The sequence below is a fragment of the Suricata suricatta genome, chromosome 7, assembly GCF_006229205.1.
Source record: "Suricata suricatta isolate VVHF042 chromosome 7, meerkat_22Aug2017_6uvM2_HiC, whole genome shotgun sequence".
NCBI lineage: Eukaryota > Metazoa > Chordata > Mammalia > Carnivora > Herpestidae > Suricata > Suricata suricatta.
The window spans coordinates 27,638,771-27,660,512 of NC_043706.1; the positions used below are offsets into that span (position 1 = coordinate 27,638,771).

A 21,742-nucleotide genomic window follows, 5' to 3' on the forward strand; every position below is an offset into this window, starting at 1 on the left:
ATCAGGGAAACACATATCAAAACCACACTGAGATACCACCTCACGCCAGTCAGAGTGGCTAAAATGAACAAATCAAGAGACTATAGATGCTGGCGAGGATGTGGAGAGACGGGCACCCTCCTACACTGTTGGTGGGAATGTAAACTGAAAAGTTTTAAATACTTAAGAATGAGGAGGGGGGCGCCTAAGTGGCTCAGTCCGTTGAGTGTCTGACTTCGGCTCAGGTCATGATCTCATGGTTTGTGGGTTTGAGCTTCATGTAGGGCTCTGTGCTGACAGCTAGCTCAGAGCCTGGAGCCTGCTTCAGATTCTATACCTTCCTCTGTCTCTGACCCTCCCCTGCTCACACTGTCTCTCTATTGCTCTCAAAAATAAATAAAAAACATAACAAAAAAATTTTTTAAAGAGTGAGGAGAGTGAAACTCCAGAAACATCCAGGGAAGCACAGTTGAAGACACCACTATTGTTGGGAGACAAGTGTTATTTCTGAAGCATTGTCAGCTTTGCTGCTTGTGAGTGTTCTAGTTAGTTAAAACTTTTGGTGAAAACTACCTACCTCTTCTAGTTTTTTGAGTTTGTATTTTGTGAAGAAGAAATGTATCTTGAAATTTTTAATAACTAATAACTGGTACTTTTAATGATATGAGAATGCATTATCTGAGGTTGGTGAGTTTAAATATTTAGATTGTACTTGAAATCAAAACAATTTTCCAGGGTACTTGGGTGGCTCAGACAGTTGAGCGTCAGACTTTGGCTTGGGGCTCTGTGCTGACACCTCAGAGCCTGGAGCCTGCTTGGGATTCTGCGTCTCTCTGTCTGCCCCTCCCCTGCTCGTGCTCTCTTTTTCTCTAAAAAATAAATAAACATAAAAATTTCTTTTTTCAAAACAGAATTTTCCATATGCTTGGTGTTTGGGGGAAATATTTTAGAATAATTAGGCCTAGTGTAATTTTTTATTTTGTTTACAATCCCTGCTTATAAGTCATACTTAATACAGACTTACTTTATCAGAATTGTGACAGGTAAATGATATTTTTCAATATGTTACTGAATCTATAGTTTTCTATTCTTAATTGCTAGGACAATGTTTAGTAACTTTTGTAATTAGTATCTTTATCCTTACATCTTAATTCATCTAACACATTAGTTGCATCTAATTTATTTTCTAGCCTTGGTGAAGTTATATACTGAATGTTGCTTTATAAACACTGATTGAGGGTGACAAGTTAGTTTTGTTAACACTTTAACCATAGTTTTAAGTTTTTCTAAGAATGGGGAAAATTCTCTAGTTAATCTTTATATATTTAACCTTCACGCCTACACTTGAAGACTGTTAGTAATGCAAATAGTAAGCTTCTTTTTCACCTAGTGGGGTTTTACCTCTGGCCAAGAGGAAGGGAACAAGTGTTTGTCTTGGGAATTTACCATGTGCTGAGAAATCCTGGGGCTTAGCAGCTTTTAGTATGCTTGGAGTGTCCTAGGTGCTATCTTTGAAACTCTCCAGAATAAGTCATTCTGGAACTCTTTCAAGGACTTCAGTGTTTTATATATTAAGAGTTTGAAGATCAAGAAAGTCTAGAAAAGAATGATAATTACTAGCTATTTAATTGAGCACAGTTTCAAGCATGAATAGATTTCACAGTTGATACTAAGCCTTTTAATAGCCTGGTTCAATACCCTTGAAACCCAGCTCTTTCCAAGGCCTGCCACAAAAGAGTTGTAGAGCAGAAGGTCTTGTATGATTATTCTTTCTTAAGGGAAATACAGTTTAGGAATATTGTATGAATTTTGTATGAGCTTGAGACAAAACTATCAAAGTTAGGATTAAATTGAATATATACTATCATAAAATAGATTTTCTTAATTTTCAGTTTGGCATATAACCCACCCCCTGTATGACTTCTTTGCCTTCCTAGGTCCTTCCACCTTTTGATTGTCTTTATTATTCCTGTTGTTGATGCTACCTGCAAAGGAATTAGGCTTGACCCTCTCTAATAGCACTTTATCTTAATACAGGTCAGAATTGTTTTTTGGTAACGTTGGTAACAGCAACCAGGAATAATGACACTTAAAGTGCATGGCTCTTTAAAAGTTCTTTTTTTCTTTTCTGAGAGGTAGTCTAATTTAGCCTAGAGCCAAACTCAGTTTGAATCGTAACTCTACGACTTTTGATTTATAAAGTTATAGAAGTATGACTTTGAGCAAGTTACTTAACTACTCTGACTCAGTTTCCTTGGGTAGAATGTGCTGTACCTGTGTCATAGGTGGTTGTCAGTGAGTGAATGCTTTAGAAGAGTATCTCTTATAGCAAGAGCTTAAAAAATGTTTGTTATTATTACAATGATTCTTTGTGCTTCCTGCATAATACACTGTTCCTGACTCTGCTCTGTTACTTAGGAAGAGAATTTCTTTTTAATGACTATTAAGATTTTGGGGTAATAGATTGTATTAAAATCTTAAAATGGTATTATGTGCATTAATTTAAGAAGTGATTAAATGGTGATAAAATTAACAGTAATATTTCTTTCAAGTTACTAAGTTTCAAATAATAATTTGCTTAGCCATGGAATAATTAAAGAGTAGTTTTTTAAAAAGATAAAATCATGACTCTCATACAATTATAAAATGAACACTTATTTAAGAGAATTTATTTAATTCATTAATTAATGGGAAAACTAGTAAAATGTTCAAACCAGTTCAGGGGGAATTCTAGGGGATAGACATAATAGACAATGAGGAATACTAAAAGATGCAGACTGGCCCCTTTTACTGCATGGTAATTAGTAATCAGTTACCTCTTCACCTGACAGGTATTCCTGGTTACCCTCAGCCTTCCACAATTTAACTTCTGCATTTCTAACAGAGTTGCAAAATAGGGACAGAGAAAGGCACAGATCCCTATAAGAATCAGAAAATGCTGGGAAGGTCTCCAGACCGTGAAAGGACACCCAGTAATCCTTTTGCTTATTTAAAGTCTTTTGAAAATTTTCCAGTAAAAGGAGGACAGACTAGAGATACTAACACGTCAGAAAATGAAAGGTAAAAGTAGGAAGAGTTATAGAAAACAAGAAAAGAGAATGTTTTTGGCTAGACAAATGCTTTTTCAGGTTCCTTTTTGTTTTTTAAAAGTACTGCCAAGAAAACTGCATTTATTTTATTGAATTCTCTGACCTTAGATAGAAATCTTACTTTAGAAAAAGAGAAAAAAGGAAAGGAAAAGCAGATGTTAAAATATTGATGGATATTATTTCCCTGACTCAGTAATTTTTAGATAAAAGCTTTGCTGTCCATAGAGAAGGATGTACATTCAGGTTAGAAACCCTAAGAGCATTTCCTTACTGGTTTTTATTTCTGTATATTAATGTCACTTGGGGGATTCTTTTATTTAAAAGGTTGGAAGAGGATCTACTTTTAATTAAAAAAATACTTCATTAGTGAATGAATAAGAGAGTTTTAATATTACCTGCTTGTCGAACTATTTTAATTGAGAAGGTTTGAAAAATTATGATTGCTTGTTATAAAATACTGTGGTCCTGATGGATTATCAGATTAAGGTGGTCAGGTCACTTTGGAAGATGAATCAGCTGCTGGTAATTGCGTTGTGACTGCTTATGAAATTCTCTTCAGCTGACAGTCAGATGTACGATGTGGAACAGTAGGGTGTCCTGTTGTGTTGTTACTAGTTCATCTGAATTTGAAAAAAGCAAGTAAGAGTAGCACAATATAGTTTTCTTGTTGCTCTTTGGTGTGAGTCAGAATTTAATAAACATTTTATTGTTGTGCCCAGCCTGCATCCCATTGTCTTTCAGCTACAGGTTTAACAACTGGCATTAATTGGCTTCATTCGCCTCCTTAAGTCCTGTATATTCCTAAATTTTTTTACTGATGTTTATAAAAATGTTACCAATTGCTTCAAAAAAGATAACTTCACTTTGAACTGAGACTAGGATTTAGTTGTAATAAGTGTGTATATCTGATTTATTATATTGATTGTCACAGATTTGTGTGTTCTTTGCACAGCTTGAATTGTAAAGGAGACAATCCATTTAAATTGAAAGAGAAGGTAAAACAGGTTCATGTTAAGTAAAAGCCCTCACTATGTTATAGTTCTTAAAATAAATATTTGTCTAATGGAATATTTATAAGTAATGTTTTTTTGACATTGTATGTATATGGGGGTGAGGACATAAAAATGGAACTTTGCTCTTGGTCTACAACTTTTTTGTGTGTGTGAAATAATTAGATAGGAAAGTCTATCTAGAGTAGTCAGTTGATGCACCATTTACCTCTTTTATTTCCATGTGGATTTTATAGGCAATGCAGATCTTATTTTTTTCTCATCAGTTTGGTTTTTCAGTAGAAAAAAAGGTGGGAACACACACCTTTGTCGTGTGTTCCCACTACATTTAGAAACCAGGGACAGGTGGCAAAATAATTCTTAGTATGAGGGTAGAAGAGAAGAGCCTTGGATAAATTTACCTCTTAGAAATTTTATAAAATAGGCTATGGGCTGTGATACAGTGCCTAAGTCCAGAACCTCTCACACCCTACCCCCCAGAAAAGAAAAAGAAAGAAGGAAGGAAGTAAAGAAACAACATAGCACACTACAACCAAAAACAAGCTCATAATATTTAATACAACACAGAGTGAAAATAGTGATGCTAAAAACTGAAAGTCAAAAGAATAGAGTATAATATACACACTCTCAAAAGAACTATATAAGCCCACTTTTACTGTGTTAGCCTCCCCGCCTTTTGTCTTTCCCTCTGCCAAATCAAGAAAACATGTTCTCTTTAATGCAAACACAAAGTAACACAACTGTAACCTGGCCTCACTCTATGTGGGGTGGTTAGAATTTTTCTCAAAATGATTTTGTTTTGCTTGCTTAAGCGTCATTGCTGCAGATTGTTCTCATATTTGAAAGCAAATTCTGGTATGTTAAAAAACATTCCTGACCAGTGAGTGTATATACCTGGATCTTCCCATGGCAAGGGCTAAACCTTTCAGAAGATTTAAATCTGAGCTTACACTGCCATCTAATGGAATGCATATATTTTAGGGGTAGCAAGAGTTGGCACCTCCTGAAATTCATGAGTTTGCATAGAAGAATATGTGTTGCGTACATTCTCCCAACTCTGTGATAGTAGACTTAAAGTGTAAATTTGGTTTAAATGACTCAGACTATACCTTGCTTTTACTGACTTGTTAAGCTATCACTTCACTTGATCAGCTTTAGCCTAAAATCCAGTTACTGTGAACAAACATTTAAGTTTTAACTTTCCTACACTGTCAGCTCCATTGACATGGTGCTTCTTCCTTTCCTAATACAGCTACAAAGACCATTAACAATTATCTGCATTCTAAAACAATGTTCCCTTCACTCTTTCCTTAAATTTCTATCTTTCTATATGTGTAGTTGTAGTTTTATTTTATACTTCAGAGCCACTGGTTTTTTATTTGACAAGTACCAGGTACAAATCTCAACTATTTACATGAGGCTATTTCTTTACTTTAATATGAAATATATAACTCACTATATTGTTATGACAATCAAATAAAACAATACTTATGAAAATAGTCTGTGAAATATAAATAACTAAATATAAAGAATAACAATAACAGCAAATAACATTTTTGAAAATGTATTGTGTTAAAGCTGCTAAGCCTTTCACATACGTTATCTACTTTAGTCCTCAGAACATTAGTGGGAGGAAGATATTATGATCACATTATCCAATAACAGATCTTAGAGTAAATAACTTCTCGAAGGTTATACAGACAAATCTAGCAAACTTCTGAGATTGAACCTCGAGGCTGAGCTCTTAACCACTACTTATTATTATTGCCTCCCACTTAATATAATGCTGAGTCGTCTCTTCTTTTTGTAGATATATTCCCTAGACATTGTAATTCATTGTGTTTTTTTAAGATCTTCTCTTTCACATTCATTTTGAGGTATTTGTGTAAAAGATATATTAGGCATATATTTTAGGATCAAATATTGACTCAGGATGCCTTCAGCTGTAAGTAACAGAAAATGAAAATTAAGCCTAAACAAAAAAAAATTTATTTTCTCATAATATACTGAGTCCAGGGACAGTGGACTCCATTGTTGGTTGAGTCAGTGACCTTGTCACTTTACATCTATGTCACCAAGATGTAAGGAACCTTGGTAAGGTATTCTGTAGGCATTACTATAATACTTTTTTTCTTTGTAATTGCTAAGTGCCTAAAGCAATTTCTGGTATTGAAGCAATAATAACACACAGTAAGTCATAATATAAAAATTTAATAATGAAGCCATAATACACAATAATTAATAAAATATAATAATGTCTAGAGGCAGAAGGACACTATTTCTTCTCTATTCTCCTTAAAGTTTGGAGTCCTTTCCCAGAAATATTCCTGAGACATCACTGATCAAAGCAAGATCACTCAATAGCAAAGGAAATATGGTAACTACGATTTGTTTAGGATAATTGATATTTATGATTGTGCTGCTGTGTGAGGTTATTTGGTCTGAGGGTGGAGAATGCATGTTGGATCACTAGCCAAAAGTAGACTTAATTGTGTGATTTGGGCAAATCATTTGACCTTTCTCTTAGAATTTTGTCATTTTTAATATAATTTCTTATTCTTATAAATCTGATTCTTAGTGTATGTCTCAATGCTCTTCTTCCAATTTAAATTTATATAGTAACATTGGTAAATGAGTTTTAATGTCTTCAGAAGGAAATCACTGTAAAGTAAACTCAGTCTTAGGGGTGATTATAAGGAGACCGTATTTTGACCAAGAAATCTGGTACCTTTCAAACTCTGACTCATTTAGGCGCCAGAAGGAGCTATATGAATGAGAAATCATAGATGTACATGAGAAATGAGATACTAGTAGGTTAATTCTTCAAATGTCAGCATAGAGCTCTCTTGTAGAACCACATAACCTGTTCCAAATATCCAAAATGCCTCCTCACCATTCACTCTAATTCCAAAGCTGCATTTCAAGATCTTCCTTCTCTTCTTGTCACCCTTGCCTTGCCAGCAACATGCTGTGCCTATGATTGAAGAGATGTGGGCTCAAAGCCTGGGGAGGCCTGGCCATGTCCCATGTGCTTTTCTTTATCTCCAAGAGACTCCACTACTAGTAATGTGGCCAGGCCCATTTCTGCTTCCCCTTGAGGCAGAGGGAGATATGGAAGCACTCCTGGAGTAGGAGTTTCTTAACAGCTCACCTCCTAGAGCCTTACCAGATATCAGGTCTTTATCTTGTGATAAGATAGGTCTGTTTATGTTTATCAAAGTTAACAGTTTAGTAGATTGTAAATGAGATGTTTAGTAGATTATAAATGAGAATTGGGGGCACCTGGGTGGCTCAGTCAGTTGAGCACCTGACTTCAGCTCAGGTCATGGTCTCGTGGTTCATGAGTTTGAGCCCCACGTCAGGCTCTATGCTGACAGCTTGGAGCCTGGAGCCTGCTTAGGATCTGTGTCTCCCTTTCTGCCTCTCTCCCACTTTTGCTCTGTCTCTCTGTCTTTCAAAAATAAACATTAAAAAAAATTAAAGTGTGAGAATTGGATGAATTTTAAATATGGGAATTGTAGGTATGGAATTTTAAATATGGAAGTTGTAGATAGCTACATATCTGCATTGATCAGTATCACCAGTTCAAGCATTTTAACTGTTTAGGATGTGACCTTTTTCATATGTACTGTGTGTATCCAAGGTTTTTCTTGTTTTTGTTTTTATACATTTTCACTTTATTGAGGCATAACTAACAGATAAATTTGTAAGATATTTAAAGTGTACATCCTGATATTTTATAAACGTATACATTGTAAAAGGATTTCCACCATGAAGGAAACTAATACATACAATACCTCACATATTTTTTTATTTTTTAAAGTTTTATTTATTTATTTATTTTTTGGTGAGGGCATAAGTGGCTGGTGCAGCCACTCTGGAAAACAGTATGGCAATTCCTCAAAAATTAAAAATAGTATTACCATTATGACCCAGCAATTCTGCTTGTAAGTGTATATCCAAAGAAAATGAAAATAGGATATTGATATATCCTCTCACGTTCATTGCAGCATTATTCATGATAGCCAAAGTATGGAAACAACCTAATTGTTCATTAATGGATGAATGGATGAAGAAGATGTATATATGTACAGTGGGATATTATTCAGCAATGAGAAAGAAGGATATCTTGTTATTTGCAACAACATGAATGACACTTGATTTCATTATACCACACAGAGAGAAACAAATATGCTTTTTTTGTTTGTTTGTTTTTAAACTTGTTGAGCATGATTTAACTGTCAAACCCATGGGGACTATGTAGTCTCAGCCATTTCTTCAACACCTACAACTGCTGAATATTTTGGATTTGTGTCTGCATTTTTTATCCTTTTTTTATGTTAATCCCTCTTCACACTTCTGCTCTGATTATGGGTAGAGAACCACACAATCATAATAAAACTACAGGGCTTAAGTGAAACATAAAGAAGTTCAGTTTGCCTTCTCAGAGTCCCTTTCTGCTGCTTTTTTGTTAGCTGTGTCTTTAATCTGAAAGTTTGGAACTGACCATTAGAAGAGGATTTCACATAGTTGAATAATTCATAAAGACTGTTAATAGTAGGGATTTAGTTGATACCAGATGATTCTATAGTACTTTTTGATTCTGTTAAGATGATTTAACTTTCTGAACAAGCAAAGTATTAGACTACATAGAGTACCAGTTTAAATGTCGAAAAGAAGTAAGATTGACAAAAAAGTAGTAGGCATTTCTCCATGCACTTTTCCTTCACACCATTGACAAGCCCCACTAATTCATTATGCTGTTCTTTCCAGTTTAGACATATGATCCTTGACATAGCACTCTAGACAGACATTACCTACCAATTCAGGTAGAACTATGGGGTATGGCTTATGCATATCATAAGGAAGTGTTTCTAGTTACTTAGTTAGGGCTCAGCCATTTTGAACTCAGTCATTATATTCCCTCAAAGTTCTACCTTGGAGGCATGATGTACAAATAAATAAAATGAGAAAATCTTCCCAAAGTGACAGGATTTTATTACTTAAGTAAAGTACCAAACCAGCAAGAAGAATCCAACCCCAAATAAACTTCTAAAAATGTAGAGTTCTCCAGCTTCCTCTCATAGATTCTGTCTAGTAAAAATGACGAACAAGCTTGTGGAACACATATGAACCCCAAGAAGATTCAGACTGTAATCTTCTAACTGTTGAAGCCAGTGAGATTGACTTACTCTCTGAGTTACTGAGATAATGCCAGCTTGATGGCCATGATTTTCTTAAAGTCTCATTTTATCTTGTCTGTTACTGTAATGCTAAGCAAGGCTTCCCCTCCCGCCCAATTAAAAACAAAAACATCGTGGGGCACTGGGTGGCTCACTTGATGAAGCATCTGACTCTTGACTTCAGCTCAGGTCATGATAAGCCCCACATTGGGCTCTGCGCTGGAAGAGCAGCACAGAGCCTTACAGCACGGAGCCTTACAGCATGGAGCCTGCTTAGGATTCTCCTCCTCTCTTTCTACCTCCACCAACCTGCCCCTGCATTTTCGCTCACTCACTCACTTGCTCTCTCTCTCTCTCCCCCCAATAAATAAATAAACATTTTTTAAAAAGTGTCATAGTGAAAAAGGTAAGTGTAATAGGAAATAAAGTGGGCCTCTCTCTATTGACTGAAGTACTGACAAATAGACGTTGGATTCTAGATTAAAGTGTAAGGTTTACAAAGGAAATCATAGAGAACTGACTTTGCTCTTTGCATTTCATGCCCTTTTAGAGACTATGAAGGAATGAAGGGAGCCAGGAGTGAAGGGGAAGGGTTTGTGAGATTCTTTGACAAGAGCTGTGCTAGGTAGGCTGTGAAGGGGAGGTATGACAAATGTGCTTTTCTTCACTCATAACTGGGGAGTATGGCTTCCGTGGAGTGTTCTCTGCATTTGTGAAATAGAGACCCTGGCACCTGAGAGCAAAAGAATAGTGCACATGGACAATAAAGGTATCTGCCCTGGGAAAGATGTTTCTTGGGACCACATGAGCACCTCACTGGAGAGAGCAGGCCCCAGCCATTGTAAGTTGTCTGTAGGGCTGCCTGTAAGTTAAAGAGCTCCATCACAGAGTACTTGTGGGTAAAGATTGAGTGTTGGTCTTGGACCACACTGCATAATTTCTGAATTGAGGCTGTGCTAATAATTAGGTGACATCAAGTTTTTCTCAGATAAGAGTGAGTAGAAGTCATTGGACCTGTCCACATTTTCTTCCAGGTTGGTGGTAATTCCATACCCCTCCCTCCCAGCCACCTCCCCACCACCCTGAATACACTGGGCTGTAAAACAGTGCTGTGTGCTGTGCGTACCCCCATGAGTTTGGCTTATCCAGTGTATGGCACTGAGGAACACATTTCAGTCATAGAGTACACCAAGATCAGAGAAATGAAGTCAAATGAACATAATGTGTGCAGGAAAGTGTAATCCCTTTGAAGTTGCTGAATCTTCAATTTTGAGGACTAGAGTAGCAGAAATGAGTTCTGAGAGGTAAGCAGGTTTGAATCATGGAGAGACTTGACTATAGAACTTGGACTTCATCCTGCACAGATGAAGAATTGGGGATATAGCGAGGGCTGCTAGCTCATACGCCCATAGCAGGGTTTGCCCATATTACTTTTGCTCTTATAGATAAAAATGTCTGACTTTCAGTATGGAGCCTGAACTATAGTAGTATTTAGTTATTATTTGAATGGATACATAGATGAAATGATCCAGAAGTTGACCTTAATAATGTAGGCAATAAAGTCAGGTAAGAGATTGTCTGTTAGAAGCTTTTCTTAAAGTTACTCTAGATATAGACATATAAATATAAGTATTATATAGTTAGCTCTAATTTTTATCAATAGGTATTAGTATGTTTTAAAACAACTTTCATATAAATCTTTAACAAAAACCATTTTAACAAACTAATGTTTTTAAATTTCAGCATATCCAAATTTTGATTTTTATTTATTGACTAGAGAATGGTTGTATATTTGGATAGATATCATAAAGTATCAACTCAGCCCCTTTAAACTATATTGATGTGATTTCTGTATTTTAACTAATTTCTTACACATACATTAAGTTTATATAATAAGAAATGAGCTGAGGTATAGGAAATATATTTTGTACACACATGTAAGTATAGATTCTATAACGTATGATGTATAATGGTTTGTAGTCATATTTATTACATTAGATACTCTAGGATATCTGTTACATTATTGTAGTATATAGCATTTGAAGTATATTTTAAATCTTTTTTCTCCCGTAGAAGTAAATTTCCCCAGAAGGACTTAGAAATGCTGTTTCCTGGAATGAGTGCTGATTTTACAAGTGAGAATTTTTCAGCTACCTGGTACCTTATAGAAAACCACTCAACTACCAGGTGAGTGGATGTTAGACTATTGACGATGTATTGTTTCATGTGGATGTACCTAATAGGATTATACGATAACGTGGGATTTAGGCTGTCCTCTGCCACTTAGGAGTCCTTGACTTTGGGTGAGCTCATGAATATCTCAGGGTATCTTTTCTCCTATTTATGAAATGGTGTTATTAATTAGCAGTCCCTTATTTCCTGATACCATGTTGTTTCTGTATGATTCATATTTGTGTAACCCATTAAAACTTTGTGGAGTCTCAGCTGGGTACCTAAAGTGATGTGATCTCTCTCTATTCAGATAACAAAACTTTCAAGTCTTGGTGTAAAATAGAGAACATACTTCCTTTCCTGACCAAAGAGCAAAGGAAGATGAGTTGATTTATCATTTTGCAAAGACTTACCTTCAAATTAGCCAAAAATAGTCAAGTTCTTATATCCAAATTAAAGTGCTCCTTATTGTCTGCCAATTACATTTTGCCACACTCTGTACAAGAGTAGGTTTGTAACATTTTTGTAGCAATTAAATTTAGTAACAATGTTTGAATAAATGAACGGTTTATTGCTCAAAACTTACATTCTTGAAAAGTTAATTTGTTAAAATATACCTTAGGAGAAATTTTCCTTCACTAGTTAGAGTGAAAACCATTAGAAAACACAAGGAAGAGATTATATATACATACATATATATATGTGTATATATATAAAGAGTATATATACATAAAGAGAGTGTGTATATATATATACACATATGTATATGTATATATATATATATATAAAGAGTAAATTTTTAAAGGGAATGTCAAATCTTTAATTGCAGAAGATGGTTCTAATTTTATGCATCATGGATGTGCTTTTTCTATTACTATATTTCAGAATTGATCTCTGTTTTCTGCATAGGGCTATCATGGCACTCAAAAATATATTCAAACCGACTGGGTGGCTCAGTCGGTTAAGAGGCCGACTTTGGCTCAGGTCATGATCTCAAGGTTGGTGAGTTTGAGCCCCACGTCAGACTCTTTGTAGATAGCTCAGAGCCTGGAGCCTGCTACAGATTCTGTTTCCATCTCTCTCTGCCCCTCCCCTGTTCATATTCTGTCTCTCTTTCTGTGTCAAAAATAAACTAGAAGAACAAAAAATATATTCAAAGTTTTATAGCCAAATTTTCTTAGCCTAGCTGGAAATAAAACTTATGAAATATAGAGGACTACCAGTTTTCTCTGCTTGAGATGTAGAGATCTTTTTTAGTGATTTAAATTGTGAGTTGACCTCCCCAGGTTTTTCTGTCATTTCACTGTTAATGACAGAGGACTGAATATTGATTGTGGTGAATCATTATATGTTTAATTTTGATACAGAATATGGAAATGAACATACAGAAGAGTTCTGCTTTAGATTACTTAAATAACCATTGCATTGATCTAGGTCTGTGCACAGGGATATGATGTTCAAGACTCCTTACCTGGCAAATCATATACATGATATATAATGCTTATAGAAAAATCTTATATGTATATTCATTTCTTAGGTGTCTGACATATTTGGAATGACCATTTGAGGGCTACAGATCTGTTTTATAGTTACTGTAATTTTGTTATTCATAATAAATAAAAGGTTTAGATATAGGGGTTCCTGGGTGGCTCAGTTGGTTGAATGCCCTACTCTTTTTTTTTTTTTTTTAATTTTTAATTTATTTTTGAGAGACAGAGAGAGACAGTGTAAGCAGGAGAGGGTCAGAGAGAGAGGGAGACACAGAATCTGGCTCCAGGCTCTAAGCTAGCCGTCAGCACAGAGCCTGACGCAGGGCTCTAACCCACAAACCGTGAGATCATGACCTGAGCTGATGCTGGATGCTTAACTGACTAAGCCACCCAGGTGCCCCTGAATGTCCTACTCTTGATTTCATGTGGGATTGAGCACTGTGTTGGACTCTATACAGAGCATGGAGCCCACTTAAGATTCTCTCTTTCTCTCCCTCTTCTCTTCTTCTCCACTTGTACTCTCTCTCTCTCTCTCTGTCTCTCTCAAAAAAAAAAAAGTTTAGATATAGGTAAGAATTTGAAAGCTTTTTGTTTTCATCTGGTTACATATTGTGTCAATCTCTGTCTTTCTTAACTTAGGCTTCAGTATTTTATATTTAATGCATTATCTGAATTCTTTTTTGCTTTTTAGGAGTCTTAAACTTTTGGTTTTTTAATTTCATTTCAGTTTTGAGCAGCTTAAAATGGCAGTCACCAACCTGAAGAGACAGGCTAACAAAAAAAGTGAAGGCAGCCTGGCATATGTGAAAGGAGGTCTTAGTACTTTCTTTGAAGCCCAGGATGCCCTCTCAGGTAAAGTGACCCTCAGAGCCATCTGCTGGGGCTTCCCCAATAGAAACCCAACACTGTGTTTGCAGAGTGTTTACGGGGTGTGACATTCAGTCTGTATTTATAAAAGTAGAGATCTAAAAATGTGCCATAAATATTTGTTGCAAACCAGGATGGAATCTCTTTGAAGCCTTGGTACTTTAAATATTTGTCTCTGAGGCTTTTGTTGACCCATTGTACATATGTGAAATAGGAGACTACTTTGCCTCTCCACAATGGCCAATCTCCAGGGCTGATAAGAAACTAAATCCCAAGAGGTAAAATTCTAAAATTTTAAAAATCCTTTTATACCCATCAGTATCTTACACATGTGACTAATTCTGTAAATGTGATCCATTGTGTGTTTAGTGTGGAAAGGCCTGATGATAATGTCATTCTTTTCAGCCATCACTCCATGAACCTCAATACACAATAATTAAATGTCCACCATCCACTTTGTCATCTTTATATTGGAAGCAATTATATTAACTAGATATAGCATAGATATAGACATATCATGGAAAAGATGTTGGGTAGGGTTTTTTCACCACCCAGGTGCCCCTTCAATCCCTTGAAATCTTGATGAGCCATAGTTTCTTACCAGTTATGAATTCACACCAGTTCTCGCAGGCCACAGTGATGTTTGTGGAGCTTTTCATGTCATTAAAGGCCTTCTTCATTTCCTCAGTGCCTTCTTCAAAAAATATTTTAATGTTTATTTATTTTTGAGAGCAAGACAGAGTGTGAGTGGGGTAGGGGCGGAGAGAGAGAGGGAGAGGGAGAGAGAGAAAGAGAGAGAGAGAGAGAGAGAGAAAAATCTGAAGCAGGCTCCATTTTTGGATCCAATTCTCATTTTGATAATTGGATCCTAGACACCATACCTACCTAGGTAACCTTCATATACAGAATGTGCCAAAAAGTCAGTTATGGCTATACTGCCTCAAGTAACGGCAACAAAAGTAACATGGGAGGGAAGGTCAATTGGCCTCTTTTCAAGTTTGATTAAAAAAAAAAAAAGGAAAGCAGAAGTAGAATATGTGATAGAGGCCCTATGTAGCCCATGAAGCCTAAAATATTTACAATGTGGATCTTTAGGGAAATAGTTTGCAGTGCACCTGGGTGGTTTAGTTGGTTAAACACCTGACTTGGGCTTAGGTCATGATGTTTCAGCTCATAAGTTTGAGCCCTTTGTTGGGCTCTGTGCTGATAGCTCAGAGTCTGGATCATGCTTTGGATTCTGTCTCCCTCTTTCTCTGCCCCTCCCCCACTCATACTCTCATTCTCTCTCTCTCTCTCTCTCTCTCTCTCTCTCTCAAAAATAAACAAACATTAAAAAAAAAAAGAAATAGTTTCCTAGTCTTTGACCTAATTTGAATATTCCTGTCTCATACAGACTAGTAGTAATAATATAGTGGTTAGAGTGTGTAGATCACAGTGTACCTGACATTAAATCTTATAGACGTTGCCTATACACACATATCATTTCTAGTACCTCATTTAATAATGGCATTATGTAAATGCTTGGACAAATACAGTGAATTTTTAAAATTGAATTGTGCAAATTTGAGGCCCACATTTAGAGAGTTAAATAAAACAAATAATATCAGCGAATCAATAGGCAGTCTTTTTATAACTATGATTTTTCTTTAAATAGAACTTTTATATACATACTTTTTTGTTTCCCAAATACAATTTTATGGTGTGCAATTGCTTCACATATTTAAGTTTTAATAGATTAGGAACAATAACAAACCTGTGATCATGTACCAAGTTGCTTATTGAGTTATACTATTTAAAAATGTTTTTAGAGAAAATAAAGGGTCAAGTGAACCAGACATTGGGTTATTTGGTTTAATTTTCTGGAAAATAGGATTGCCTTTATCAGATCCAGTGTCTCTTGGTCCTCATGCTTGGCTGACAGCTTGACAGTGGCTCAGCTGTGCTGGAGATGGGCGGCAGGAAGGTGCTTTGTCAGCAAAAACCTGGTTGTAAACTGAGCTGAGGGGAGCCAGACTTACCTCGTTTTGACCTGCTGATCAGTGATGGGTTTTGTCAGTAACAGAAATGTGGCTGCATGGTTTTCTTTAATGGTTTTGACTTAGAAAGCAACATTTGAAGCAGGGCTACTATAAGATACAAAGAACCATTTGCAGTGCCCCCCTTAGTAAAATGCAATGTATGCCACATATTGTTTTGCAACAGTATTGCCAGAAAATTACACCAACTTTTAAGTAAATAGTGTGAACAGTCTTTTTAGTTTATACTTTTTATATTTGGGCACTTTTATCTTCTTTCTTTAAAGATAGGGAAGTTCTTTTTCATTTAACTTAACAAGTTCAAGTTAAGGTTAGCTTTTGATATGTGGAAACATCTTATATCACCATTACTGCATAATCCAGATTTGGAGCATGAAATAACTTTCTTTTCACTCTGAATCAGCCAAGGCAATTAAGAATATACTGGTTGATTTTGCTTTCGAAATGTATTTCTTTTTCTTTCTTTGAATGTGTTTCTCTAACAAAAGCATTCTTATAAAGTTCAAAGAAAATTTCTTTCTTTGAATGTGTTTCTCTAACAAAAGCATTCTTATAAAGTTCAAAGAAAATTTGAAATTGCTTTAAAAATAAAGAAGTATTAAAAAAGGGCAGTGGGTGCCTAGGTGGCTCAGTTGGTTGAACATCTGACTCTTAATTTTGGCTCAAGTTATGATCCCAGGATTGTAGGATCAAGCCTTGCATTGGGCCTCTGTGTTGAGTGTGGAGTCTGCTTAAAATTCTCTCTCTTCCTCTGCCCCTCTGTCCTGCTTGTGCTCTCTTGCTCTCTCTTTTTTAAAGGCAGGATCAAAATTAGGAAGTAATTAAAAGGAGAGAAATAGATACTATTATTCATTGAGAATATTTTTATAGTGCACTTGAGCACCCAATTTGCCCAGAATTTTCTAATCAGTGAGTCAAGGGAAACCAAATTGTGATTGATTAAAACAAAAACACTTCTTTTTTTGTTGTTGTTAAGCAGACTCCCCCACCCCCACCTCTACTAAATCTACCATGCTTGACTGATAGGTTGAGGCAGAACCTGTAAATTCTTTTTAAGAAGAGTTTGACAGTCTATTTGAATCTTGGAGAATAAGGACTATACGGGTGATGTTAATTTTATTGCACTGGCTTGTGAAGCCCTTGGAGTTGCACATCTTACATTTGAGTTTTTGCTAAAGGAAGTTATGTGAAAGAATAAAATCCTGGGTGTTTAGCAGCTATTATTTGGAAGAGAGATCTCTTTTATTTGCATCTGAATGCAGGTCCCAACTAACAGTTAAGTCTATTCTTTTCATTCTGTGAGTGTGAAAACAGGCTTAGAAAGGTTAAATTGCTTGCCTATGCATATATTCAGTATGGGGTGAAGTTTTTTTCTGGGACTGGACAGCTTGAGTTCAAATTTTCGGTTTGGCTTATGAAGTTGGCCAACTTATTTAATGTCACTGAGCCATGGATTTCTCATCTGTGAAATAAAAATATTCGAACATGCATCACTGACTTCCTGCCAGATGAGCAGTATGCATTAGAAATTTATCATTGTGCTCAACTTACGGTCATGGCTCAGTTAATGTTTGCCTTTCTAATTTTATTATTTTTATTATGTCACAGTTTTGATTTGAAATTGTATTTGGTTATTTCATTTTGTAAATTTCTTAGTGCTTTACCATGGTAAGCTTGATTTGTTCTGTTTAAAACCTACCCTTTTAAAGGTAAAACAGTTTTTAAATATAAGCTATTAAGTAATTTTTCATAATGTATATCAGAATCATGCAGACATATATCAATAGCAAAAAACACCTATGTAATTTGTATATCTACAAATTGATATATTGTAGATATTACTACATAGTTCTTGAGAACTTCCAAGGAAATAATAATAGAATGAGTAGAACATGAATAATAGTATTTTGCCATGTTATATCCAAGGCTGAAATGAAATATTTAGAGATTGGTAGACTTCAAATACTAGTGTTTCTGTTTTGCAGATGGAAAAACTGAGAAAGAAAAATGACTTTCCTGTGGCCAAATATCAGAGATATTAGTTAGTTACATCTCACTTTTCTTTTTTAATTTAACTGTGTTTACCACTCAGCCTGGATGATCAGATGATTGAGAAAGTGTACTATGTACTATTTTAATAGTGTTAAACTATGAATTACTTAGACTGGTGCCTTCTGGTTACTTTGCAGAGTTTTTGCATGTTTGTGCTTTTTTCCAGCAGTGAAAATAATATGACCTTTTTTAAAAGTTGTTTAAAAATGTCATTTTGATGTAATGTGTTCCCACCCACTTAAAATAGCCCACACTTTAACTAGATGTTTTTTTTAGCTATCCATCAAAAACTAGAAGCGGATGGAACGGAAAAAGTAGAAGGATCCATGACGCAAAAACTGGAGAATGTTCTGAACAGTAAGTTTTGTCCTACTGCCCTAAACTATTTATGGACTTTATAACAAGCGTTAATATAATTCTTTGACCTGGTTTCACAGAACATGACATTGAGTTGCATTTTGGTATTTATTTCTGAATAGTAATAAGTTAATAAATATAAAGGGGAATAAAAACATTGAAAATGAATGTTCTGTTTCTGTTTGAATTTTGTTTATAAGAAATCATAATTTGAAAATAAGCCAATATGCTTCCTAAGAAGTGAAACTTGCTGCCATAAGAGACCAGCCTATGAATAGCATTATGAAAGATAAAATAGTGCTGAAGCAGTAGCCAGGATTGTCATTGACCAAAAACCTGAAAAACATTTTCATATATCTGACAGTGTTGATATAAATAATATCAGCTACTAGAAATACAGATTCTTACATGGCATGCCTTTTTCCAAAGTGAATTTAAGGCAACTTCACATTTAAGGATGTTTCTAATGCTGAGACATTTTGTTAAAATTGTATGCCAAGAGAAGCTAATATGTACAAAGTTTTGGGTCCCATCCACTTCCCCTTATATAGGTTTTTTTCCCCCTGACATTCTAATTCCCAGCTTCTTACCCTAATGATCTGGAAGAAACTAATCAGATGAATTGCTCCCTATTGTATATTAGCAGCTTAAAAGCAAATTATTCTCTTTCACTCATATAATCAACATTTGACAAAGAGCAATAATGCCCAGGAGAATCTCCTTGTTTTTAAATGTAAGTATAGCAAAAGATTTCCCCATGAAATAGGGCTAATAATAACTAAAACATTTAAGATACTTCACATCATATCTGTAGTGATTCCATGAATGCAAGATTGTGATACTAAGTTAGTTTTGTACTTCTAGCTCAGTTTACTCCTATGAGTGTAACTTTCTGAACTTTTTTGTAAGTATCTATTTTTAAACCCCAGGGATCCCTGATTAAGTAGTTTCTGGAACAAAGCTTTAATTTGATATAGGCTTTCTTGGTAGTAGAATTTGAGTACTTTCATTTTATCTTAAATTTATGAGTTTAATAACACTTTAAATATTTTTACTTCTGGTGGTTTTGGGGGAGGGTTGTGTTTGTTGTTATTATTGCTTTGCCTTAAGAATTTGCCTTGTTTTTGTTTGAGAGCTGTCACCAGCGTGGTTGAAATTAATATATTCTGAATTCGACCCAAATAAACATTTACTAAAGCTATTTCTGTATTAGCATAGTCAGACATTTTAAGGACTTGGAAAGATATTTCTACTCATAGATGCTATTTTCACTGGAAAAATTGTCATCAACCCATGATACCTATAAAAAATGATATTATTTGAGTAACTTTAAAAAAGTGACTTGGGATGCCTGGGTGGCTCAGTCGGTTTAGCGTCCAACTTTGGCTCAGGTCATGATCTCACAGTTCGTGGGTTTGAGCCCTGCATTGGGTTCTATGCTAACAGCTCAGAGCCTGGAGCCTGTTTCAGATTCTGTGTCTCCCTCTCTCTCTCTGCCCTTCCCCCATTCATGCTCTGTCTCTGTCTCAAAAATAAATAAACTATAAAAAAAAATTTTTAAGTGACTTGTAAGAACCAATTGATATTGTAATTATATCTTTGTATCCATAAAAGAAACATTAAGGTTTGGAAAAAATGAGATCTGTTTCATGTGTTAGGTTTAGCATAGTGTGTTATTAAAATTTTTTTCTTTAAAAAATTTTTAATGGTTTTATTTATTTTTGAGAGAGAGAGAGAGAGAGAGAGAGAGAGAGAGAGAGAGAGAGACAGACAGTGTGAGCAGGGGAGGCTCAGAGAGAGAGGAAGACAGAATCTGAAGATAGGTTCCAGGCTCTGAGCTAGCTGTCAGCACAGAGCCCGACGCAGGGCTCAAACCCATAAACCATGAGATCATAACCTGAGCCAAAGTCAGATGCTTAGCTGACTGAGCCACCCAGGTACCCCAATTTGTTTCTTTTAATGAGTAGTTTATGAAAACCTTCCTTGGACTTGTGGTATAAAACTTGTAAGGGAAATTTTACTTCTTTTATAACCACAGATTTTCTCTAGAAATGTGTTATATTAACTTTACTGACATTTGCTCTTCTTGGATAAAGTTGGGCTTAACTAAACAGTCACTTCTCAATGAGACTGTCGTTCAGGACTTTCTGGTGTAAAAATTTTTCTTAAAATATATTCCTTTGTAACCCTTTTTTTCTAGAAGCATTTTTTATGAATTTGATATTGATGTTTGCTATCTTAGGATAAGGTTTTGCTAATTCAGGTCAACTTGACAAACATTTCTTTAAGACTGGTTTATGAAAGTACCGTGTTTAGTTCAGTGTGAGATATGAAGCATTGCTTCAGCCCTGTACTCATGTTTTTTGTCCAGGTGTGTGTGTCATAGTTACCATCACTTCAGAAGCTATAGAATTGGGGAATCAGGAAATTATAGAAGTAATTCTTCTGTGGAAAATTTAATTTCTTTTCTTTTGGAAAGGAAGGAAAGAATAGATGAATATGAATATAGTTTAGTTGCTTTTTATTACTGCTTTAATCTTATGTGTAATTATATATTAATTTTTATGCATTAAACTTTGAGTTATTTGCATGAAAGTTTTCAGAATTCAAAAGGGCACTCTTTGTCACTTTAAGTTTCTAAAGGGTAATGTTGACTATGAGAAACTTAGTCCATTTTATTCAGAATATATAAATGTTGATATCTTTCATTGAATTCCTTTTTTCTTCCTTGACATGTTTTTTGTATTTGCCTTTGAACCTAATAATTCCTTCTTCATTTCAAGCCAGGGATGAGGGCATGACTATTAATTTATATCAAATTCACCTATCCAACTCTGTGTTCTTAACCTGTATCAAGAGTATAGAACAGTAGTGTCCAATAGAACTTCTGTGCTTGTAGCTATTGAGTATTTAAAATGTAGCTATATTGCTAAGGAATTGAATTTTTAATTTTTATTTAATTTTAACAAATATAAGTTTAATATATTTTTCTAATGTTTTATTTATTTTTGAGAGAGAGCAGGGAGGTGCAGAGAGAGAGGGGGCCAGAAGATCCAAAGTAGGCTCTGACAACAGAATCTGATGTGGGACTCAAACTCATGAACTACAAGATCATGACCTGAGTTGAAGTCAGACGTTCAACTGACTAAACCACCCAGACATCCCTAACAAGTTTAACTTTAAATTGAAATAGCTCCATGTGGCTAGTAGCTACATGTTAGACTTTGCAGGTATAGACAATGTTATATAATTATTTATAGTAGCAACTGTGGTGATAATACCTAAAGCTTTTTCAGTGCTTACTAAGGGTCAAGTATTGCTCTAAACATTCTATGTATAGTTAGTTCTTTGTGCTGACAAAAAACCTGAAGCCCCATAAGATTAAATGAGTTATCTAAAGTCATATAAGTAATAAGTGGCAGAGCTGAGATTTATATATAGAAATAGATTATATATATAGAAATCTGGCTTCAAATCTGTACTTTAAACTACTGACAGAGCTTGCTG

At 35.2% G+C, this 21,742-nt stretch overlaps 1 protein-coding gene across 4 annotated transcripts in view; it reads left to right on the forward strand.

The window, feature by feature from the left end:
- The window catches only part of EXOC2 (exocyst complex component 2), a 264,990-nt gene that overhangs the window by 69,486 nt on the left and 173,762 nt on the right, over positions 1-21,742 (forward strand). For all 4 annotated transcript variants that reach the window (XM_029944254.1, XM_029944253.1, XM_029944256.1 and 1 more), the window contains 3 exons: positions 11,335-11,448; positions 13,651-13,775; positions 18,155-18,235. In XM_029944254.1, the coding sequence (XP_029800114.1) occupies positions 11,335-11,448; positions 13,651-13,775; positions 18,155-18,235 (320 nt within the window). The remainder of the gene's footprint in view (positions 1-11,334; positions 11,449-13,650; positions 13,776-18,154; positions 18,236-21,742) is intronic.